At 46.5% G+C, this 26,078-nt stretch overlaps 2 protein-coding genes across 6 annotated transcripts in view; one reads left to right on the top strand and one right to left on the bottom strand.

Moving 5' to 3' along the window:
* The window catches only part of CRYBA1 (crystallin beta A1), a 390,148-nt gene that overhangs the window by 40,729 nt on the left and 323,341 nt on the right, over positions 1-26,078 (bottom strand). The window lies entirely within an intron of this gene.
* LOC135049921 (podocalyxin-like) overlaps positions 1-26,078 on the top strand; it is a 179,964-nt gene that overhangs the window by 145,238 nt on the left and 8,648 nt on the right. For 3 of the 4 annotated variants that reach the window (XM_063955936.1, XM_063955935.1, XM_063955934.1), the window contains one exon: positions 23,349-23,423. In XM_063955936.1, coding sequence (XP_063812006.1) covers position 23,423 — 1 coding nt within the window. In that variant the 5' untranslated portion in view covers positions 23,349-23,422. Of the gene's footprint in view, positions 1-23,348; positions 23,424-24,666; positions 24,826-26,078 lie in introns of those variants that run through there. The other variant, XR_010241511.1, reaches the window with a different exon arrangement.

Here is a 26,078-nt window from a genome sequence, read left to right as displayed (position 1 = left end):
GACTGTGGCTGGAATGACCCAGCCCTGCGCAGTCAGTTTCGCCTCGGCTTATCAGAGTCTATAAAAGACAGTCTCCTTCAGTACCCCGCTCCTGAGACTCTCGATAAACTCATGGAGCTTTCTATTAAGATTGATCGTCGTCTCAGAGAGCGGAGGGCTGAAAAAGGAGCACCTGTAAGGTCAAGTCCGTGTGTATATTCCATTCCTGAAGACGTAGAGGAGCCCATGCAGATGGGTCTCTCCCGGCTGTCTCCTGAAGAAAGAGCCAGAAGGCAAAATTCTGGTCTTTGTCTGTACTGTGGGGGTAAGGGACATTTTGCTCGTAATTGTCCGAACAAGTCGGGAAACGCTTTGACCAGGTGAATTGTGAGGGGGTTCACCTAGGTCTGCAGCTTATCTCCTCGAATAACTCCCTTTTAGTCCCAGTTAAAGTTTCCTTTGGCAGCCTCAGTTCTTCGGTGTCGGCTTTTGTTGACAGTGGAGCTGCAGGAAACTTTATGGATTTAACTTGGGCTAAGGCCTTAGGCATTCCTCAGTTACCTTTGGGTAGGTGTGTCACCATGCATAGCTTAGATGGGAGTCCGCTGTCTAATGGGATTATTTCTCTCCATACACCCCCTGTACTACTTACAGTAGGAGCTCTACATTCCGAGAAAATCGAGTTCTTTCTTACACATTGCCCAGCAGTTCCAGTTGTTCTGGGTCACCCTTGGCTGGCCTTTCATAATCCCACTATTGATTGGCGGTCGGGGGAGATTTCACAATGGGGTACTTTTTGTGATAAGGAATGTATCACGTTTCCAGTCAGAGTAGCAGCTATCATTCCAGAACTCATTCCGGTGGAATACCAGGAGTTTGCTGATGTTTTCTCCAAAGGCAATGCGGACATTCTGCCTCCCCATCGGCCTTATGATTGTGCTATTGAGTTAATTCCTGGTGCCGCATTGCCAAAGGGAAGATTATATGCATTATCCGGGCCAGAAACTGCGGCTATGAATGATTATGTAAAGGAGAGCCTTGAGAAAGGATTTATTAGACCATCAAAATCTCCTTTAAGTGCAGGCTTCTTCTTTGTGGAGAAAAAGGATGGCTCGCTTAGACCTTGCATTGATTTTAGAGCCCTGAATAAGATCTCAGTTAAAAACACCTATTCTTTGCCGTTGATTTCTGTACTCTTTGATCAGTTACGTTCTGCTGTGATTTTTTCTAAAATTGACCTTAGAGGAGCGTACAACCTCATCCGAATTAAATCTGGAGATGAGTGGAAAGCGGCCTTCAGTACTCAGTCGGGTCACTACGAATACCTGGTGATGCCGTTCGGCCTGTCCAATGCTCTGGCAGTTTTTCAAGACCTCATTAATGATGTGCTCCGTGACTTCCTAGGGAAATTCGTGGTCGTTTACTTAGACGACATCCTGATTTTTTCTGAATCAATGGAACAACATGTTACCCAGGTGCGTCTGGTTCTTCAAAAGTTACGTGAGAATCATTTATATGCCAAGCTGGAGAAGTGTGAGTTTCATGTCACGGAAGTATCTTTTTTAGGGTACATAATTTCCCCTCAGGGATTTTCCATGGAACCAAAGAAACTCCAGGCCATCTTAGTTGGGCGCAACCCACCAATTTAAAAGCAATTCAGCGCTTTTTAGGGTTTGCGAATTATTATAGGAGGTTCATTCATTCTTTTTCTGACCTGGTTGCTCCCATTGTAGCTCTGACAAAGAAAGGAGCGGATCCTACCAACTGGTCGCGTGATGCTGAGTTGTCCTTCCGGGCCTTGAAACAAGCCTTTGTCTCGGCTCCAGTCCTCAGACATCCTAATCCGGAATTGCCCTTTGTGGTGGAGGTTGATGCCTCGGAGGTTGGAGTGGGGGCTAGCCTTTCTCAAAAGGATCTGGAGTCTCTGGAGTTACATCCTTGTGCCTTTATGTCCAGGAAATTCTCCTCCGCTGAATCCAACTATGACGTTGGTAATCGGGAGTTACTGGCGGTAAAGTGGGCTTTCGAGGAGTGGAGGCATTGGCTGGAGGGAGCAAAACATACTATTTCGTATTGACTGACCATAAGAACCTGCAATACATTGAATCGGCTAAGCGGCTTAATGCCCGGCAGGCACGTTGGGCATTATTTTTTACGCGTTTCAAATTTATAATCACTTTCAGGCCTGGTTCCAAGAATACTAAGGCTGATGCCCTGTCACATAGCTTTCTTACGGTTCACAATAACAATCCTGTTACCCCCATACTTCCATCTTCGGTCATCTGGGCGGGCCTCACACAAGATTTATTAACCCAGTTAAAACAGCTTCAACACCAAGCTCCTAGAATTACTCCTGCTGGTCGTCTTTACGTCCCTGAGTTTTTGAGAGCTACTGTTTTAACGGAATTCCATGATAACAAAGTTTCATGGCATCCAGGAGTCTCTAAGACATTGGAGTTAGTCTCTCGCTCAGTATGGTGGCCTGGTCTTTCTAAAGACGTCAAGGAATTTGTTTATTCATGTCAGGTTTGTGCACAGCATAAGGTTCCCCGTTCCTTGCCCATCGGGCAACTTATGCCCTTAAATGTTCCTCTCAGGCCGTGGTCTCATATTTCCATGGATTTTGTGGTTGACCTTCCCCTTTCAGCCGGATTCCGAGTCATATGGGTGGTAGTGGACCGTTTTAGTAAAATGGCTCATTTTATTGCTCTTCCCCGATTGCCTTCTGCCCAAGGGTTGGTAGTTTTGTTTCTCCGCCATGTATTCAGGCTTCATGGGTTGCCTACTGATATTGTTTCTGATCTGGGTCCACAATTCATCGCACAATTCTGGAAATGTTTTTCTGCCTCATTGAAGATGAAATTGTCGTTAACATCCGGTTACCACCCACAATCCAACGGGCAAACCGAACGAGTTAACCAATCATTGAAACAATATTTGCGCTTGTATTCAGCCAAACTCCAGAATGATTGGTCCGAGTTTCTTCCGTTGGCTGAATTTGCTTACAATAATTCTTGTCATTCCTCCACTAAAGAGTCTCCATTCTTTTCAGTTTTTGGTTTTCACCCCAGAGCTAATTCTTTTTTTCATCATTCCTCAGTCTCCTCGCTAACCTTAACCTCCCATCTCAGAGCCATTTGGAAAAAGGTGCACCTTGCTCTCAGAAAAGCGGCCTTTCGAGAGAAGAAATTTTCTGACAGGCTCCGACGTCCTTGCACTTTTAAGGTGGGAGATAGGGTGTGGTTGTCGACTCGCAACATCAGGCTTTGACAATCCTCGGCTAGACTGGGACCCAAATTTAGTGGGCCATTTCTTATTATTAAAAGAGTCAACCCAGTTGCCTTTCGGTTACGTTTACCAAGATCTCTCAGGATTGGAAATACGTTTCATTGTTCCCTGTTGAAACAATACGTTTCTTCCAGTAGATTTCCTCGGAAGATCTATCAGGGTAGATCTCCAGTGGATGTACAGGGACAACAGGAGTTCTTGGTAGAGAAGGTTCTCGATTCCAAATTGTCCCGGGGTCGGCTGTATTTTCTAGTTCACTGGAAAGGCTATGGTCCGGAGGAAAGGTCTTGGGTCCTGGATAAGGATCTTCATGCCCCGAGGCTCAAGAGGGCATTTTTTCGGGAATTTCCTCAGAAACCTGGCTTTAGGGGTTCCTTGACCCCTCCTCAAGGGGGGGTACTGTTAGGCGCCGGGGTCCGCTTGTCTGCGCGGCCCGGCGCCTAGCAACTAGAGACGCCGCGCGCGTACAGCCGCCGGCTCCCTAGAAACGCTAGACGCCGGGCGCGCTGAGCCGCACGGACCCTAGCAACGGGGACGCCACTGGCGGACCGCGTTCCCCGTTGCTAGGCTTTAGGAAATTAAGATATTCACCTGCTCTCTGGCCGTGCAGCAAGGCAGCTGCACGGCATTTATTCTAATCAGCCTTTAGCAGCTGATTGGAGGACTCCTTGTTAAATACACTCCCAGGGCTTCTCACAGACGCCGGTAATAGCTTCCTGCATGCTGCCTTTGTTTGCTGAGAGTCTGTTTCCAGTCCTGCTGTATCCGGTCATTCCAGTCCTCAGAAGTCCGGTATTCGGGAGTTGTCATCTCATCCCAAGAGGTCGTTTGGTTCCCTGGAGTCCTGACTGATCACCGTTTTATATCCAGTGGTGTTCGTGAGTTGCGGCTCAGCCGCTTTACCTTTTATATTTTGTGTTTGGAGCATTTGCGGAGGGTTCCGCTTCCACAAGTCCTCTCTGGTACTTGGCGGTGCCGGGTAGGAGAATTGGACAAGTGGATATTTTGGTTGTCCTTTTTCCTGGCGGTTTCTCCGCACATATTATAGTTTTGAGTTTGCTTAGCCCCTGGCCTGGTTGTTTAGTTAGAGGGCCTCTTGTTATCACCCTGTCTCGGGTTTCCCTTTGTCTCTCATTAAGACCGGGGGGCATCGAAGTTGGGCAGACATAATCCGCCCTTCAAACGCGGCTGACAAGGGCTCAAGAAACCATAGTATCGCAGGGGATTTCTGATAACACGGGTGAGACAACAGAGTTAGGGCGCCAGGGGCTATTTTCCTGTCCTGCTCCCTTCCCCAACATTCCGTTCCAGTGCTCCGGTCCTTGCCTTAAGATCTCCTCTGACCAGAGTGCTGGAATCATAACAGATTTATACATGGAATCACCATCCAACATGCAATCTGCACAGAACACCAGGCCAACATGTAAAGCCAAGTCCACGTTCTTTCCCCCCCCCCCCCCCCCCCCCCCCGACACCAATAGTCCAGAAATCAAAATTTTTTTGGACCTGGTGTCCAGGGAATTTGATGAAATCCATACTAATTCCAAAAAGAGGTGTCTCTATAAAATCTTAAATATAGAGAAAGACAAGCCCTCAAGGAAATTAAAGCCTGGAATGACATTGTTATCAAGCCCTCCGATAAGGGGGGCAATATCGTTCTATGGCCCACTAAGATGTATGAAGATGAAGCGCGGAGACAACTTTTGGATTCTTCCTGTTACCTAAAATTACCACTTAATCCTACAATTAAATTCCATAAACAGTACATGCATCTGATCGAGGAAGCTTTGTCTGTTGGAACCATCATGCAACAAGAAGCCAACTACCTTACAGTCACCAACCCCAAAGTTCCCACATTCTATCTCTTACCCAAAGTGCATAAAAACATCAGAAAACCACCTGGGAGACCTATTGTCTCAGGGAATGGAGGACTTTTGGAAACACCTAGCAAATTCCTACACTTACATCTTAGGGAACATGTCTTGACACTGCCTTCCTATCTGCAAGATACATCCGATCTTCTACGTAAACTACATGATGTCTGTTTGGATGATGATTGCATTCTGGTCACCCTTGATGTGGAAGCTTTATATAGCAGTATTTCTCACCACCAAGGGGTCCAAGCAACTAAATTCTTCCTGGATATGAAAGAACAAAATCAATTTAATGACTTCCTCTGTGATATGCTAAGCTTTGTACTCAACAAAAATTTCTTTACATTTGGTGACCAATTCTTTCAACAGATTCGAGGGACAGCCATGGGAGCAGCTTGTGCTCCCACTTATGCCAACCTATTCCTCGGCTGGTGGGAACAAACAATAGTATTCTGTGACAGTAATCAGGAGTATACCCAACACATCTTAAACTGGCTCAGGTATATAGACGATATCCTGGTGATCTGGGACAGTAACGAACAGCTCCTATTAGAGTTCATCAACCTTTTGAATGACAATAATCTTAATATCTTCTTGACCCATACGATCAGTAAAAATAAGGTATCATTTCTGGACCTCAATATTTACAAAGCAGACAATGGGACACTGGCTACGGAACTTTTTCGCAAAGATACTGCCACCAATAGTATCTTATATCAAACTAGCTCACACTTTCCGCTCACTATTGAGAATATTCCCAAAGGGGAATTTCTCAGACTTAGGCGTAATTGTACAGAGAACAAGGTGTATAGACAAAAAAGTTGTGAACTCGCGATACGTTTGGAAGCCCGAGGATACAGCAAACGTGCCCTAAAGAAAGCTCAAAATTCTGTTCTCAAAATTAAACGAGATACCTTGATCTTCAAAAATAAATCGAAGGTGAAATGTGATGACTCCAAAATTCGATTTGTGGGTACATTCTTCCCGGAATGGCGGCAAGTTAAAAAGGCGATTCATAAACACCTAACAGTTCTACACCTTGATGCAGATCTATCATCACTGTTGGATTCTACTCCTCAAATAAGCTGGAGAAGATCCAAGAATATGAAGGACATGCTCGTTCATAGTCACCATACGCGAGAATCCTTCAAATCCAGAACCACTACAGGATCTTTTCCGTGTGGCCAGTGCAGAGCTTGCCCTCAAATTCAGATAACAGATCAAGTACAAGACAAATGGGGACAAGATATCCCCTTACGACACTTTTTCAATTGTGATACACAAGGTTTGGTTTATTGTCTGAACTGCAGTTGTAATCAACGCTATGTTGGTATGACTACGAGAAAATTTAAAACAAGAATCCTTGAGCACATGGGAACCATTAGGAACGCTGCATCAGACCTGCTCAAAGGGAAGAAATTGACATCCGTAGCAAGACATTTTCACGCCCAACACCATGGTTCCCCTCATGAGCTACGTGCATTTGGACTTGAGAAAATCCATCTAGGTATACGTGGAGGTGATCTGAGCAGAGAACTCATTAAAAAAGAAAGTGAGTGGACATTCAGGCTGGGAGGACTGAAACCATTGGGTCTTAATGAGTATATCAACTACAGTGTCTTTTTATAAAGACACATTTAACTACAGTGTCTTTTTATAAAGACACATTTAACCTCTCCCTTTCTCCTCTCCTCCTCATGCTTTTACCTATACCCTCCAGGGTTTACAATTGACCTATACTTACCCCTATTAATATCGGCAACTTCTCACACAATACGCATTTACTCTCATTTTTCATACAATACGTATTTATTCTCATTTTCCATCGTTGTTATTACCTAATATTTATTTATTTCGTTTAGCACATTCACTTATTTTATTATTTTTGATTTTATTCACACTGACACACATATTATTTCACTGAACATTTTCACAGATTACACAATAACCCCTTCCTCCATTCTGTTTGCTAATTCCCCACAGTTTCCATCACTCATAGAATTGTGTTAACACATATACCGCATTCTGTACTAAATTGTCATTTTCTCATTTGACATTGGCAACCCTCTAATATCATCAGTTAGTTTTTCCCATATTTCTCTTTTCTTCTTTTTTTCTCTTTCCTTTTCCTCTTCACATCTCTGTTACATCTTCTCCATCACACGGATCACCTCTGCCCCTTCACTTACTTAATCACCTTTTATTATCCACATCACAGCTCTCCCAACTTGATCTCCTATCAGCTTTCACACAACTTAATTTCACACTCACCAACCCCCTTTACAGTCATCCGTGATCCTTTCATTTTTTTACCCAGGACCCAACATCCACCACTTCATATCATAACTAATTTATGGCATTTATTTATATTGTGTGTGAATGTGAGTAGGTATGTGGTTATGTGCACACATGTGTGTGTATATATATATATATATATATATATATATATATGTGTGTGTGTATGTGTATGGACACGCATATATATATATATGTGTATGTGTATTTGTACATGCACATATGTAATAATTTCTTTGTATACTCTTTTTTTGCAATAGGGGATTTCCCTTATAAAGCATTGGTCTAGTATAACCAATACGAACTTATAGCTCAGTGTCTTCCTTTATCTGATCAATCTGATCATTTGCTGCTTACAATCCCTGTAATTTTGTCTAATTTACCAATTAGTTGTTCTTGGTTCCATCACGCAATCAATTTAAAGTCATGTCTTACTTAATCTTTATTATGGCTGTGTTTTATATATTTTTTATATATTTTATATTTTAAATTCAATTTAATTTCTTTGTGTTTTCATTTATATTTATATACTTTTTTCTCTTTTATGTGGTATCCTCTGAGGGGCTTCTCTGCTGAATCCATTTGGTCTTTGATTATAATACACAGCCTGTGAGGCTGCATGAATTCATTATGCTTATATTAGCATTTAATTGTTATTAATTATTTGTTGATTCAGTTTATTTCATTGTTGTCTTATCAAGTACCAGCATTTATTTGCTAGCTACTTTGTCATATTATTTGAAAGTTACTCTATTGACCACTGACTGATTCTTATTCGATGATATAAATAAAAGTTATATTTTATACCTACATTTATCTTTAATCTTTCATATATTATTCAAAAGTAAAAGAGTGCGCCCACAAAAGAGTCTCTTTTTTCTTCTTACTGTTGTTGTTAGCATACCCATTGACTCAGGGTGCACCACCAAATTATGATTAGAAAACTACGTTTTCTTTATACTCGCTATTTTGGTTAAACAAATTGATACTTTATATTTATTATACACCGGTGCGGTATCTCCCTAAATACATTACTGTGGGGCAATGTATCTGGCACTGTGGGGCATGTATCCGGCACTGTGGGGCAATGTAACTGGCACTGTGGGGCATGTATCTGGCACTGAGTGGGGCATGTATCTGGCACTGTAGGGCAATGTATCTGGCACTGTGGGGCATGTATCCGGCACTGTGGGGCAATGTAACTGGCACTGTGGGGCAATGTAACTGGCACTGTGGGGCAATGTAACTGGCACTGTGGGGCAATGTATCCGGCACTGTGGGGCAATGTAACTGGCACTGTGGGGCAATGTAACTGGCACTGTGGAGCAATGTAACTGGCACTGTGGGGCAATGTATCCGGCACTGTGGGGCAATGTGGGGCAATGTAACTGGCACTGTGGGGCAATGTAACTGGCACTGTGGGCCATTTTCAGTGACCACACCCCTTCTGGAGCGTGGCCACACCCTTTCTGGAGCGTGACCACACCCCTTCTGATGTGTGACCACGCCCATTTTTCCGCGGCACGCGCACATGCTTCTTTTTTAATGTTTCCTTTTTTTTGGGGGGGGGGGGGCGCCATTTTCCATCTTGCCCTGGGCTCTGAAAACCCTAGTTACGCCTCTGGTAGGAGTAGGGACTGACCAAATGGGAATGACTGTGAAGTGGCTGGTCAGCTTAACAAACTATTGGAACTAACATTCCCTGAATTCAGATGAATTGCAGTTTGAAGTGTTAAGTGTGAGTGCTGAATTTGTATGATTTTTTAATTTACATGGTGTGGTCAACATAGCCAGAACCTCATGGGTACCATAGCAACCCACTGAAGGGGCCACTGTCCCAGTTTTTCTAGAGAGACACTTCTCTGCAGCAGTTGTTAATGTTATGCCCCATAGTAGTGCCCTAGTTTATTTTATGCCCCACAATAGTTCCCTAGTTTATATTATGTCACATTGCAGGTCTACCAGTATACATTATGTCACATTGTAGGTCTGCCAGTACACATTATGTCACATTGTAGGTCTACCAGTACACATTATGTCACATTGTAGTCTGCCAGTACACATTATGTCACTTTGCAGGTCTACCAGTACACATTATGTCACATTGTAGGTCTACCAGTACACATTATGTCACATTGTAGGTCTGCCAGTACACATTATGTCACATTGTAGGTCTGCCAGTACACATTATGTCACATTGTAGGTCTGCCAGTACACATTATGTTACATTGTAGGTCTACCAGTACACATTATGTCACATTGTAGGTCTGCCAGTACACATTATGTCACATTGTAGGTCTGCCAGTACACATTTTGTCACATTGTAGGTCTACCAGTACACATTATGTCACATTGTAGGTCTGCCAGTACACATTTTGTCACATTGTAGGTCTACCAGTACACATTATGTCACATTGTAGGTCTGCCAGTACACATTATGTCACATTGTAGGTCTGCCAGTACACATTTTTTAACACATTACCCCCAATTAACATTATGACATACAGTGCCCCCAGTTCATATTATGCCACAGTACAGTGTCCCAGTTCATGTAATGTAACATTACAATGCCCTCCACTTCATGTTATACCACATTACAATGAATGGTCCTGGGTTGTCACTTGATATATTGTAGGCCTTAAGGCAAAGGTCTATAAGTGCCTTTATGTATTATTATTATTATTATTATTATTATTATCATCATTATTACATTTTATTTGTAAGGCACCACAAGCATTTTGCAGCGCCATACAAAGGACAGTACAGGGAGACAAAACTTAACATTACAGTAAATAAATAACAAAAATAGAGTACAGGTAACAAAGAGAACCACAATTCTCAAAACATAATACAGCTAAGATGTAAGTAGCGAGAGAGTAATCATCGTACTACTTTGGGCTTGCGGCCATAGATAGAGATGAGCCATTACCAGCAGGAGAAACAGCGGGTAAAGGTGGTCGCTGCGTAGGAGAGAGCTGTGAGTGAAATGTGTTGGCTTTGTCAACAAGAGGAAAGAGGGCCCTGCACTGAAGAGCTAACAGTCTAGGGGGAAGGGGCGACAGACAGATGGCATGAGGTGCAAGCAAGTGGGAGGTAGCCTGATGGCAGTATGTACGCAAAGCAGAGATGTTCAAGGCATGAGGCAGGGGGATGGAGGAGAAGTCTTAGGACTAGGTTATGCAACAGAAGGGAATGCTTTGATGAATAGGTGGGTTTTCAGTGCCCATTTGAAGCTTTGCAAGGTTGGGGAGAGTCTAATGGAGTGGGTGGGAGCGCGTTCCACTGAAGAGGTGCAGCGCGGACAAAATCTTGAACTCGAGCATGGGAAGCAGTGACCAGGGCAAAGGAGAGGCGACTGTCATTGGCCGACCATAGAGGGTGGGAGGGAGTATGAAGGGAGAGGAGGTTGGAGATGTAGGGAGCAGTGGAATTAGAGAAGGCCTTGTATGTGAGGGTGAGGAGTTTGAAGAGGATTCTGTAGGGGAATGGGAGCCAGTGTAGATTTTGTCGAAGGGGAGTGGCAGAAGTGGAGCAGCGGGAGAGGAAGATAAGCCTAGCTGTGGAGTTGAGGACAGATTGGAGAGGAGTAAGATGGGAGCAAGTGAGGCCAGTGAGGAGAACATTGCGAGTCGAGTCGTGAGGTGACCAGTGAGTGGATAAGTTTAGTTGCACTCTGAGAGAGAAATGGCCTGATGCAAGCAATGTTGCGTAGCTGGAACCGACAGGATTGCGCCAGAGCTTGTATGTGGGATACAAAGGAGAGGGAGGAGTCAAGAGTGAGGCCCAAAGCAGTGGAGTTGGGGAACGGGGGAGATGATGGTGTTGTCAACATGATAAAGATATTGGTGGGGGGTGTTACTCTGGCAAGGGGAAAGATAATGAGTTCAGTTTTGTCCATGTTGAGCTTCAGAGAGCACTCAGGCATCCAGGAAGAGATGGCAGATAGGCAGCTAGAAACTTGAGAGAGGACAGAGGGGGACAGATCAAGATAGGAGAGGTAGAGTTGTGTGTCATCAGCATAGAGGTGGTATTTAAGGCCAAAGGAGTTAATGAGCGCACCCAGGGAAGAGGTGTACAGGGAGAACAGAAGGCGGCCGAGGACAGAACCCTGAGGGACACCAACAGGAAGGATGGAAGGGTGTGAGGTGGTGCCAGAGGCAGACACAGAGAAGGAGCGGTTAGTGAGATAAGAGGTAAACCAGTCAAGGACAGTGCTAGAGAGGCCAATGTTTTGGAGTGTGCGGAGGAGGAGAGGATGATCTGCCATATCAAAGGCAGCAGAGAGGTCCAGAAGGATAAGCAGAGAGAAGTGGCCCCTGGATTTGGTCATTGGTGACTTTCACCAGGGCAGTCTTAGTGGAGTGAAGTGGAGTGGGCGAAAGCCAGGTTGTAGTGGCTCAAGGATGGAATTGTCAGAGAGGTAACTTGTGAGACAGCTGTAGACCAGTCGTCCAAGTAGTTTGGAGGCGAATGGGAGAAGAGAGATGGGGCAGCAGCTAGTGGGTAATGAAGGGTCAAGGTTGGGTTTTTTGAGAATAGGTGAGACTAGAGCATGTTTGAATGGTGAGGGAAAGATGCTAGTAGAGAGTGATAGGTTGAAGAGGTGAGCAAGGTAGGAGCAGGCAGAGGGGGAGAGGGAGCAGAGAAGATGGGAAGGGGTCCAGGGGGCAGGGTGAGGGGGGGATAAGATGAGGGAATGGACTTCCTTGTCTGCAGTGGGCTGGAAGAAGGACATGGTGGGATAGATGGAAGGGAAGGATGATGGGGGCAGGGGGGGCAGCAGAGGGGTGATGGGAGGAGATATCGTGTCGTATTTCCTTAATTTTGGAGATGAAGAAGGAGGCAAAGTCAGTGGCAGTGAGGGAAATTGGGAGGGGAGGAGGAGGGGGGCAAAGGAGAGTGTTGAAAGTTTCCAAGAGATGGCATGGACTGGAGGACTGAAAAGAGATGAGTACTTGGAAAAGGATTGCTTGGTGAGGGAAAGAGCAGAGCTGTAGGAGGAGAGAATAAACTTGAAATGGAGAAAGTCCACCAGAGAGTGAGATTCCTTCAGAAACGTTCAGCAGAGCGTGAACATTTTTGTAAGAATCATGTTACTTTGGTGTGCCAGGGTTGAGGTTTAGAGCGGCGGAGGGGGACAAAGGAGAGGGGGGCCACAGAGTCAAGAGCAGAGGTTAAGGAAGAGTACCACACTATGTTGAAAAATGTCCATAACAAATGTATCTGTGACAGGGAAAGTGGCCCCCTCTCAGCTCTGGGCCCCATAGCAGCTGCACTTTCTGCACTTATGGTAGCTACACCCTTGTAACATATATATATATATATATATATATATAGAGAGAGAGAGAGAGAGAGAGAGTGGCCAGCCCTGTTTCTTGAGCAGTGCATTGTATTAATATTGTTCACCTTATTTGTGTTTAGGAAAATGGTATTTGCCAGGGTATATAACATCTGCCTGCTGGCTGCGAAAGCATATTATATAAACAGACAAGCTCTGCTGCCAGCCATGGTCCATCCAGCACCTGTCGCAGAGGACAGCTTATTGGAAAGCATGAAGCAGAGAGAAGCAATGATGAAGGTTCTGCAACGATCTGCATTGTACTGAGAGTCAGACATTCACAAAGAACATAAGAGAGGAGGACAATCTAGTGTCTGTGGAATATCTGGCCCAAGTGCAGCAGTTCTACATTGGACCTATGGAGGGGGGGAATAGCTCCATGGCAGAGTGAGAGCAGAACATTGCCCCCATGCACCATGGCTACCAGTGAGCAGAGTGTCTGCAGAGAGTGAAAGTGAGGCCCTGCAGTAACTAAGAGATCCCTGCAGTGAGGAGGAAGTAACAGCTACTGTAGGAGAGAAGAAACGCTGCCCGTGTACAGGGTGCCTGAAGTCCATGTTTGTGCAGTTGAGTGAGAGAGCTCCTGCACAGTAAGACCCCTATTGAGGACCAATGTTGGAATTCTGGTGGCCACAGTTGAAGGTCAGTGAGAGGCCCCCTGTGAGTTCAGGTGAGAGGCCATCCAGAATGTAAATGTTGTGAGTGACTACATAATACAGTACGGATCCCCATACAGATGAGGGGAGAATCCCTGAAAATATCCCTGGAAGTGCATGTGGACATTTATTTGAGAGGGATCCAGGTGACAACTCAGCATTCACTCCTGTGACTGAAGACAGTTCTGGAAGAAACCCCATCCTCAGTGACTCAGGCGAGAATGGCTGCCCAGTGAAGCAGTTTTACATTGAACCTGTGGAGAGGAGGGGGAATAGCTCCATGGTATTGTCCGGAGGGAGCACTGCCCCCATTCAGCATAGAGAGAAGGGAGAATCCCTGGAAAGTTCCCTGCTATGTGGCCTTTGAATCAAAGGGAAGGACACATGGCTTTTATTGCTGTGACATAATACTTAAGACTGCACTGAGATGTTCGCATGAGATGTAAATTGTAAATTCATTTCTATTTGCACCCATGATGAATATTGTGCTGGTGGAGGCGTTTGTGAAACTAATTTCATTTAATATCTGCAGAAAGTACTGTGCAGGTGGAAGAGGGGGATGTGCTAGTAACCATCATGCAATAAAATTATTTTGTTTGTTCAACAAGATATAGTCTGGCACTATACTTGTGTGTCCACTCCAGTATGTAACCACTGCACTCATACGTCCACTCCACTATGTAACCAGTAAAACGAGTGTAGTATGGTATGCTGGTCGCCGGGAGCCCGACCGCCGGCTTACCGACAGTGTGGCGAGCGCAAATGAGCCTCTTGCGGGCTCACTGCGCTCGCAATGCTATGGGCACGGTGGCGCGCTATTTTATTCTCCCTTCAGTGGGGTCGTGGACCCCCACGAGGGAGAATAAGTCTCGGTATGCCGGCTGTCGGGATTCCGGCGCCGGTATACTGTGCGCCGGGATCCCGACAGGCGGCATACTGAAGACCACCCCAGTAAAACGTGTGTCCACTCCACTATTTAACTTTGTGATAAGCACAGTTATGGATTTCCTACTAGGCACGTGAGGCATGTGCCTAGGGCACCACTTGTTTAGGGCGACACAGCACACAGCAGCATGTACTGGGCTGAGGAGAAGAGCTGCAGCTGCAGGAAGGGGGGAGGGAGGGAACTGGGCCCCTCCATGAGACCTGGTCCTAGGTATTTAGTACCTTTTCCTTCCCCTCTCGGCGCCAATGTGTACATGTGTGTAGTGTGTGCATGTGCAGTGTGTGTGTATGTATGTATGTTTGCAATGTGTGTACAGCGTGTGTGAGCAGTATGGGGACAGTCTGTGGGGGAGGCGGATGATGGGGCAGTGAGCTGAGATCGGAGCAATGTGAGCAGTAGGTGGTCAGTGAAGGGTGGGGAAGCTGAGATCGGAGCAATGTGAGCAGTAGGTGGTCAGTGAAGGGTGGGGGAGCAGTTATGTGGACAGTGTGGTGTGATGGGGTAGTGAGCTGGGGAAGGGGGGGACCAGTAAGGTGAGAGGGGGAAATATGAGCTGTGGGTGGCAGTGAGGTGTGAGGAGAGCAGTGTGAGCTGTAGAAGAGGGAGGACAGTGAGATATTGAGGGAACTGCAGGGAGCTACTGTCTAAAAGGATTAAAGAGAAGGCTATAGGAAGATTTGGAGGGAGGTAACAATAAGAGACATGTTTTTTTGGGGAGATGGATGGCGGCCAATAATGTGCCTAGGGGTGCCCTGACCCCTAAATCCGTCTCTGGTTATTGACGAATGCTGCTTTTAATAAACAAACTTCCATGTTGGTAGCAACAGGCTGACCATTGAGAGCTACTGTACCCAATATTTTCAAATTGTTTGCATTTCATTGTTGGTTGTAATGCTCTGTATAACTGTATTGTGCTTATGTATGTGTTCAGCAGCATTTTTACAAAATGCGTCTGCCTTAAGAAATATTATTTTGTTTTTGCTACTAATGCACATGTCACAACTGAGGGCTGGGGACCGTGACTGGGAGCCTCAGTTGTAGGGGCTGACGGGTACTTAAATTTAGGAGGAGCTATGTGACTCCTGGACATACGTATTGACAGCAGCAAAGAATGCCCGAGGGCGTGACCACGACAACTGGGAATTCCTTAAGTGCTTTTATTAAATAAAAAGTCAGATAACGTGCAAAAGAATAATATAAAGTCACACGTGATAATTAAGTTCACAATCGGTGAAGGCCAGTAACCTGGAATATGGAAGAAAGTCCTGTAAACAATAAATGAGGCTGGGGTTCACTGGAAGATGAGGAATGAAGCTGTGGTTTGCTGGAAGATGAGGAATGAAACTGGAGTACGCAGGAACTGAAGAATGAAGGATGATTACTGCAAAGCAAAAGTTCAAACACAGGAATCCAAAGTAGGCTGTAGGGGTTAACACTGGAGAGTCGGGTTACACAGGCAGAGTGTAATCACCAGGGAAGTCAGGCTGATCTGCAGAATGGAATTGCAGGAGAAAATCTGTAGTGAAGCTTGTATGCTGGAATCACAGATGACAATGAAAGCACTGACGATCTTTTGGGAGCTGGGACCGGATATTTATACCTGCTGCATAGCAGGGATTGGCTGAGCAATTATGACAAGGCTCCAGCACCGTGGATAGGAGGAATAATGTCATGTGACTGGAGTCTAACATGGCTGCACCCATGAACAAACAAAGAAGGGGAATTAAGTACTATAGGGAAGGTGCAACACTTGCGATGTAGGCCGCAGTAGCAGAATAACATGCGCCCAGTGGCGCGCGGCGGTCAGCGAGACAGGAGTGGCAGCAGAGGCCCATGGAGGACGTACATCCAGAAGGAAAATGGTGTCTCAGTATCCGGATCGTGACAGTACCCCCCCTTTTAGGAGTGGCCCCAGGACACTTCTTAAGTTTACCTGGCCATCTGGAATGGAACTTCTGGATGAAGACTTGTGCCAACTTGGAAGTGGGGAATCCATGACAGAATCCATCGAGGGATGAGACCACGGACGATGAGGATCAGACAAGGAAACCAGTTGCCTAGTGGGTAACTGGCGGGATACTTTGTGCTGGGCACATTTCGGGCAGGAGGCCACAAATTCAGCAATGTCCTTCTTTAGGGTCGGCCACCAATTTGACCTGGAGACGAATTTTAAGGTCTTGCGTATGCCCGCGTGTCCAGCAAAGCGAGAGGAATGTGCCCGATGCAAGAGCTTCCTCCTGAAAGCCGGCTTCACAAAATTTTTCCCTGGCGGGGGCATAGAGTCCATACTCACTGCGGAGAACGCCACTGGATCAACAATACAATGCTTGTCAGTAGACTCAGACTCATTTTCTTGCTCCCGAGAGCGGGAAAGGGCATCAGCCTTGTGATTCGGTGACCCTGGACAAAACTGTAGCTTGGAGTCTTGGCACAGAGGAGACGGGACATCAGAAGACTTGTAGGAGGATATGCGAACTGGAAGCTCTTTTTGGAGACAGGTCTCTGAGCAGGAAGGACCCCATGCCAGGATACGGGTCGACTTCCAATCAACTTGAGGATTATGCAGACGTAGCCATGGAAGGCCTAGGACCACAGGATGGGTGGCCCTGGGGATAACCTGGAAAGAAATCAGCTCTGTATGCTGGTCCCCTACCTTCAGACGGATAGGTAGGGTCTTGGAGGTAATCACCGCCTCAGGAATCCTACTGCCGTCCACGGCAGTTAGAGATATCGGTGATGACAGTCTCTCAGTGGGAAGAGACCACTGCTTAACGAACCTCTCTGTAATAAAGTTTCCGGCTGCTCCAGAATCCAATAAGGCAGTGAGATTCTTTGTACGCGGAGCCACCTGCAGAGAAACTGAGAGATTGCAGTTACTTGGAAATGGAGAGAAATTCGTCACTCCTAGCTGACCTTCTCCTTGGTGGGCTAGGACTTGAGGTTGTCCCGGACGCTTGGGACAGGACTTGATAACGTGAGAAGATTCGGCACAATACAAACAGAGACGCTCAGCGAGACGTCTACTACGCTCTGCCTGAGATAAACGAGAGCGACCTATCTGCATAGGTTCCTCCCGAGACGGAGATGGCTGACGAGGAATGGAAACAGTAGGAATCCTGGGAAATGTGGATCTTCCTCGTTCAACAGCCCTTTCACGGAACCGTAAATCGACCTTAGTGCAGAGGGAAATGAGCTCGTTTAAAGTTAAAGGCAAGTCTCTAGCAGCGAGCTCATCTTTGATACGCTCGGATAGCCCTCCCCAGAAGGCTGCATAAAGAGCGTCATCATTCCAGGAGACTTCAGATGCCAAGGTCTGGAATTGCACCAAATACTGACCGACAGTTCGCGTCCCCTGACGCAGTCGAAGGATCTCTGAGGAAGCTGATGTCACTCGACCTGGCTCATCGAAAATTCGTCTGAACGTTGCCACGAAGTTAGCATAGGATGACAACAGGACATCAGACCTTTCCCATATAGGGGAGGCCCAGTCTAGAGCGGCACCAGTGAGTAGAGAAATAAGGTATGCCACCTTAATGCGGTCAGTAGGGAAACTGCTGGGTTGCAATTCAAATTGGATCTCGCACTGGTTTAGGAAACCCCTGCAGGCTTTAGGGGATCCATCATATTTAGCAGGAGTCGGCAAGTGAAGATAGGGAGCAGGAACAGGTATGGTGGGTGGGGGCACCACCGGAGGCGCTGGAGTCGACACACTGGACGCCCCTAATCCACGGAGGGCCGCTTGAATTTCATCCAGCCGGGAGGAGAGGTCCTGTAGACAGTGACCAACATGGCCTACAGCAGCCTCCTGACGTTCAAGGCGGGTTGCCAGTTCTTGTATCAGCCTAAGCGCTTGAGCCTGGTCTCCGGCTGGATCCATTAGGTCAGTGCTTACTGTCACAACTGAGGGCTGGGGACCGTGACTGGGAGCCTCAGTTGTAGGGGCTGACGGGTACTTAAATTTAGGAGGAGCTATGTGACTCCTGGACATACGTATTGACAGCAGCAAAGAATGCCCGAGGGCGTGACCACGACAACTGGGAATTCCTTAAGTGCTTTTATTAAATAAAAAGTCAGATAACGTGCAAAAGAATAATATAAAGTCACACGTGATAATTAAGTTCACAATCGGTGAAGGCCAGTAACCTGGAATATGGAAGAAAGTCCTGTAAACAATAAATGAGGCTGGGGTTCACTGGAAGATGAGGAATGAAGCTGTGGTTTGCTGGAAGATGAGGAATGAAACTGGAGTACGCAGGAACTGAAGAATGAAGGATGATTACTGCAAAGCAAAAGTTCAAACACAGGAATCCAAAGTAGGCTGTAGGGGTTAACACTGGAGAGTCGGGTTACACAGGCAGAGTGTAATCACCAGGGAAGTCAGGCTGATCTGCAGAATGGAATTGCAGGAGAAAATCTGTAGTGAAGCTTGTATGCTGGAATCACAGATGACAATGAAAGCACTGACGATCTTTTGGGAGCTGGGACCGGATATTTATACCTGCTGCATAGCAGGGATTGGCTGAGCAATTATGACAAGGCTCCAGCACCGTGGATAGGAGGAATAATGTCATGTGACTGGAGTCTAACATGGCTGCACCCATGAACAAACAAAGAAGGGGAATTAAGTACTATAGGAAAGGTGCAACACTTGCGATCTAGGCCGCAGTAGCAGAATAACATGCGCCCAGTGGCGCGCGGCGGTCAGCGACACAGGAGTGGCAGCAGAGGCCCATGGAGGACGTACATCCAGAAGGAAAATGGTGTCTCAGTATCCGGATCGTGACAGCACAGATACAGATGTGTCCTGATATATCGTTGCTGAGTACCGCATAGCGGGCGCCATGCAACTCGCGCCAGCTCCTTGCGCTATAACTCCCGTTATAAGTTGCATTGTAAATGTGACGTCACGTTATAATTGTAACGTTCATTCTACTTTCTGTCCACCAGATGTCGCTTTTCCTAAACTCTACAGCGCATGCCTCAAATAGCCAACGGACCCTTCATAGCGCCGCCTGCTGATTGGCTGACATTTATTGTGACAATGACGAACTATTAATCACTTCCCTTTATATGGGAATTATTTCGGACTAGCTTTGTGTTTCAGTCACTACCAGATGGTCTCCAGCCACACTGCCGCCCAATCACGTTAGCTATAGATATTGTCGTTACAGTGTGTACAAATTGCAGGATCACATTAGCGTAAGCAGCTACCTTTTTTTTTTTAAAGCACCAAGATACAACACATGACATATAAACCCGGAGGTCCCACCTCTACCATGGTCAGCTGTGGCCTAACTAGAACAGCGGCCGCCTGCAATGCTTGAAGACCCGGGTTCGATACAGAGTTCGGCACCCATTTATTATTTTATTTTTATTTTTTTATTCTTTTTTAATACAATAAAGTTATTTAGTGTTTTAAGTTTCTACTTCTCGTTATATCAAAAAAGTCCGCTTCTACTAAATACAAGGCCACGCTGCAGCCCTGTTCACGCTATTCATCTAGTCGTTACATTGTGTACAAAATGATGGATAACATTAGCATAAGCAGCAATCCTATTTTGGACTAGCTTTGTGTCTCTGTTGTTTCAAATGGGCAGAAATATTGAATGCAAAGTGCAACTGGGTACCTACAGTATCTCATGAATGCACAGTATGACTACCAGATGGTCTTCAGCCACACTGCCGCCCAATCACGCTAGCTATAGATATTGTCGTTACAGTGTGTACAAATTGCAGGATCACATTAGCGTAAGCAGCTACCTTTTTTTTTTTTTTAAAGCACCAAGATACAACACATGACATTTAAACCCGGAGGTCCCACCTCTACCATGGTCAGCTGTGGCCTAACTAGAACAGTGGCCGCCTGTAATGCTTGAAGACCCGAGTTCGATACAGAGTTCGGCACCCATTTATTATTTTATTTTTATTTTTTTATTCTTTTTTAATACAATAAAGTTATTTGTGTTTTAAGTTTCTACTTCTCGTTATATAAAGAAAGTCCGCTTCTACTAAATACAAGGCCACGCTGCAGCTCTGTTCACACTATTCATCTAGTCGCTACGTTGTGTACAAAATGATGGATAACATTAGCATAAGCAGCAATCCTATTTCGGACTAGCTTTGTGTCTCTGTTGTTTCAAATGGGCAGAAATATTGAATTCAAAGTGCAACTAGTTACCTACAGTATCTCATGAATGCACAGTATGACTACCAGATGTTCTCCAGGCACACTGCCGCCCGATCACGCTAGCTATGGATATTGGCCCTCATTCCGAGTTGTTCGCTCGCAAGCTGCTTTTAGCAGCATTGCACACGCTAAGCCGCCACCTACTGGGAGTGAATCTTAGCTTAGCAAAATTGCGAACGAAAGATTTGCAATATTGCGAAAAGACTTCTCTGTGCAGTTTCTGAGTAGCTCGAGACTTACTCTTCCAGTGCAATCAGTTCAGTGGGTCGTTCCTGGTTTGACGTCACAAACACACCCAGCGTTCGCCCAGACACTCCTCCGTTTCTCCAGCCACTCCCGCGTTTTTCCCAGAAATGGTAGCGTTTTTTCACACACTCCCATAAAACGGCCAGTTTCCGCCCAGAAACACCCACTTCCTGTCAATCACACTCCGATCTCCAGAACGAAGAAAAAACCTCGTAGCGGAAAATCGCTGCGATGCAAAGAAAATTACAGAGCGAACAACTCGGAATGACCACCACTGTCGTTACAGTGTGTACAAATTGCAGGATCACATTAGCGTAAGCAGCAATACTATATCGGACTAGCTTTTATTTTATTTTTTTTGAAAGCAGTCAGATATAACACATCACATACAGTATACACCCGGAGGGCCACTAGGTCCATGTTTCCCTATTCAGTATATTATATTTTAAAAAGGTGCTTGCTGATACCAGAGATATCGGTGGCCTAGTGGTTAGAGTAAGGCATGTGCATTGCGTGCTCCCTGGGTTCGATCTCCGGTTGGAGCACACAACTTATTTATTTACTTATTTATCCTACTATCTGTCAGGTGCATCCAGCGTCATGCGTCATGCTAGGGACTTCAGTAGGAAAAATGGCGACCCACAGAAGCCCATACCTACGCGGGGAGCTCCTCATTCTATTGAGGTGGCGCGACCGGCCCTTGGCCAATATTCGGGAGAAGCGGCGGGCATATAACCGAGCCCGCCGTGAAATTTTATTTAAGTATGAGAGATCACGTTCTATACGGTCACTCCAGCGGAGGTGGAGTGACTTGGTCTCCAGACAGCCGAGGAAGCAGGAGTTGCTGCGGCTGTCTCTAATAATGAGTAAGTACAGTCCAGTACTGCGCTTTATTATTGTTTAGTACAGTACACAGGGCCAGATTAACAATGGGGCGGATGGAGCTACAGCTCCAGGCCTACACATCAAAATAGGCCCATCATCATGGCAGCATGATGATCACTAGCCACCACCTGTACACATGGTCTGCTACAAAGCATAACTAATAGGCCCAATTCACACTATAGTACTGTATATGGGTTTTGTCTTTACAGTGTGTACTGATGGGTTTCATTTCTTAGCATAAACACCATGGGGCATACTTGCCTACCTGACCCTCTTCATGAGGGAGAACATGCTCTGTTCCTGGTCTTTCCTGGTAATGTATGATTGCCATCACCTGTGGTGAAACACCTTGCTTGTCAATTAACTAGCTCACCACAGGTGATGGCAATCATACATTACCAGGAAAGTCCAGGAACAGAGCATTTTCTCCCTCATGGAGAGGGTCAGGTAGGCAAGCATGCCATGGGGGCATACTGCATACTTGCCTACCTGACCCTCTCCATGAGGGAGGAAATGCTCTGTTCCTGGACTGTCCTGGTAATGTATGATTGCCATCACCTGTGGTGAAACACCTTTCCTATCAATTAACTAGCTCACCACAGGTGATGGCAATCATACATTACCAGGAAAGTCCAGGAACAGAGCATTTTCTCCCTCAGGTAGGCAAGTATGGCATACTGTATCTGGCACTGTGGGGGCATACCATGTGTAGCTGGCACTGCTGGGGGCATATCATGTCTATCTGGCACTGCACTACTGTAGGCATTGTTTGTAAGGCCCAATTCACACTACAGTACTGTATATGGATTTTGTCTTTACAGTGTGTACTGATGCAGTACGTGTCATTTCTTAGCATAAACACCGTGAGGGCATACTGTATCTGACAATGTGGGGGCATACCATGTGTAGCTGGCACTGCTGGGGGGCATATCATGTCTATCTGGCACTGCACTACTGTAGGCATTGTTTGTAAGGCCCAATTCACACTACAGTACTGTATATGGATTTTGTCTTTACAGTGTGTACTGATGCAGTACCTGTCATTTCTTAGCATAAACACCGTGGGGGAATACTGTATCTGGCACTGTGGGGGCATACCATGTGTAGCTGGCACTGCTGGGGGGCATATCATGTCTATCTGGCACTGCACTACTGTAGGCATTGTTTGTAAGGCCCAATTCACACTACAGTACTGTATATGAATTTTGTCTTTACAGTGTGTACTGATGCAGTACGTGTCATTTCTTAGCATAAACACCGCGGGGGCATACTGTATCTAGCACTGTGGGGGCATACCATGTGTAGCTGGCACTGCTGGGGGGCATATCATGTCTATCTGGCACTGCACTACTGTAGGCATTGTTTGTAAGGCCCAATTCACACTACAGTACTGTATATGGATTTTGTCTTTACAGTGTGTACTGATGCAGTACGTGTCATTTCTTAGCATAAACACCGTGGGGGCATACTGTATCTGGCATAATATGTAGCTGGCACTGCTGGGGGGCATATCATGTCTATCTGGCACTGCACTACTGTAGGCATTGTTTATAAGGAACACTACTGTTTGATAATATGAAATTACTGTTACAGTATTCAGTACTGTATGTGCAGGACTGTGTCTAAGGACACTGTAATTATTTTTTGTACCCAGAACGTCGGAGGATACAACAGGACAGAGCCCGGCGACATGGCTTTACAGCCATACCAGGCACAAGCCCAGCAACCAGTAAGTCCTGTACTCTCTTTATTGTGTCCTTTTTTTTTCCATTTAAAGTAAAACATTAAAGGTAGGGGGGTATGGTAAGTACTGTATACTGTGTTATGCTTTACTACCCCAAAAGATACTGCTGGGCCTGCTGATTTTGTGATGCCTGGCATTTGCCCCGGTTCCTCGTTATCGCCATTGCAGCTACTATCCGGTTGCTAGGCAACAAACGGGGTCCCAAATACTTGGAGGACACTAGGACCCAGGAGGAAAGAGTCTGGAGGCTCAAGGGGATTGGCAGCCGGAAAAAGCGGGAGAATAGGAGGCGGGACTGGCGCCAAAGAAAGCAGAGAGGCGGACGAACGGAGGAGACAGAGAGCTCACCGCCGAACGGAGGAGACGGAACACGCCCTGCAGCTGCACTGAAGAGCAGGACTGAAGGGGAGTGACGCGAGAGCAGCAGCGCGCTACGGTGCCCCGCAGAGAGAGGGAGAGCCGCCGGCCAGCGTGTAAGGAGAGCCGTGGACGGGACCTGGAAGACGGCGTGAACCCCACCGCCAGTGCCGTTAGCGCCGAGACGCTCTGCCGCTGCCTGCAAGTAGGCTCACACCGCACAGACACCGCACAGAGAGGGGACAAGAGCCACAGCACGGGATAGCTGTACTGGAGGGGAAGAGCTGGAGGGACCAGACATCGCCACCTCACAGGTAGAGCAAACACTTACAGTATTCCACCCCGTTTGTCCACTGCTGGCCAGAGAATACTCTCCCCGGAGACCCTCAGATACTTTTATATGCCACTGTTATGACTGGAAGTTGAATCCCCTTAATGAGTAGGTCCTTTGCAGCCACAAGGACCGTGTGAAGGCAAGACTCTGACCCATCTCTGTGCCTCAGTCACTATAACACTAAGCCTGAGCTACCACTTGCACAGCAGCTACCCGACTACAGGGACACACTGACTTTAACGGAGTAAGAGCCACTAACCTGCCTCCCCTTTGATGCAAGAACAGATATCACTGCAGTGACATTACCGTACAAACGCGCGTTTGAACTACCCCGGATTGTGTATAGGGACTGAGGCTCTCTTTTGCTGGATCCACAGCACCATCTAGTGACTTACTAATAATAATATTGTTTGAATATTATTGCATCAACTTTTCTGACGATAATCTGTGTAATGACATGCTGATGGGCGCTTATGTTGATAGTGTCATATATCCCAGCTTACTATAATAAATCTGTGTTACTGTACCCCACCGTAGTGGTCCTTTCACCTTTAAGGGGGGTGTTGTCTATACCGGGGTATCCTCGTCCCTTCTGCCCAGGTCCTCCGCAGCCTTTCCACGCAGATTCCGCCCGACGTCGCGACAAGCAAGAAGTGAACGACCAGAGGGGCCGCAACTGGACAGGCGTGAGACTGCAGGTACGCTTTACCACCTATTACACTTGGCGTCCACGAACAGGATACGAACAAGATGACGGATCCACAGGTTCCTGCTGCTCCCATGCTACCACCGCCACCCGCACAGGGAAACACGACCACTATGGCGGCATCACCGTTGACTATGCCATACTATTTTGGAGCGCCATGGTTACCAACGTTTGCAGGAAAACAAGTGCCAGGTTCAAGTACGTTTAAAGAATTTAAAGATAAGATGTACTCCATGTTCCGCCTGTACTCGCTAACTGAGGAACAGAAAATAGAGATCGTGATGGGTCAATTGACAGATTCGGCGCTCCGGGAAGTGAAGGCATGGGAAGACAGCGAAAAGAAGACCGTCGAATGCATCTTCAAGAAGCTAGTCACCATATTCGACTGCCAGACAATAGCAGAATTAAAGAGCCGCCTTTATGCGAGGAAACAAAGACCCGATGAATCATTGCGCGATTTTGCGCTGGCCCTACAAGAAGCTGCAAAGACTATACGGGCTCTAGATGAACGAGAGGTTGAAGGGATAGACAAAACATTAACAGACCTGTTTGTGGAAGGGGCAAGAGGAGAGACGATTTGTTCCCAAATGCGCATGGAGAGACGACGACAACCAGAAAGCTCCTTCTCTGAATTCAAAGAAACGATGCTGCAGATCCTGGGGAGGAATCAGAGTAATAATGTAGAGAAAGACGCGTCTTTGGAGTGGAGTGAAGAGGATAGCTATAGGGAAACCACGCCGCTTAGGAAATCTGACGGGCCAACCCAAGGAGGAACGGTCCTCCAACAAGCACAAGCCTCACCAAGTCCAGATTCTATGGAAACGCTCAATCAGAAACTGGCGGAGATGACGGCGACTCTCTCCCGAATGAACCGAAGAATGGACGAGTTCAACAGGGACCAAGGGAGGAATAGGCGCCAAGAATGGCGTCAAGAACGAAGTGGACGAAGTCGTCCTCGCTGGGATGTGGTAAGGGAATATGGCCGAAGACCCACCGACCAATTCGACTCACAGGGGAGCCCGATATGCAGAAGGTGTCGGCAAAGTGGCCATATCGAAAGGAACTGTCCTGTGGATGCTTTAAACGAGGAACTCCCGAGGCAGCGGACCGACCTTCGGGAGAGGAACCAGTAAGTGGGCCACTGCCCCAAGAATGGTCCAGATACGTCGGGGAGTGCCCACACCTGAAGATCTGTATCGATGGAATCGAAATTCCAGCTCTGTTGGATACTGGGTCACAAGTC

Source organism: Pseudophryne corroboree, chromosome 2, assembly GCF_028390025.1.
Source record: "Pseudophryne corroboree isolate aPseCor3 chromosome 2, aPseCor3.hap2, whole genome shotgun sequence".
Taxonomy (NCBI): domain Eukaryota; kingdom Metazoa; phylum Chordata; class Amphibia; order Anura; family Myobatrachidae; genus Pseudophryne; species Pseudophryne corroboree.
Note: the sequence above shows the minus strand (reverse complement) of the source record. Positions and strands in the feature narration are given on the sequence as shown.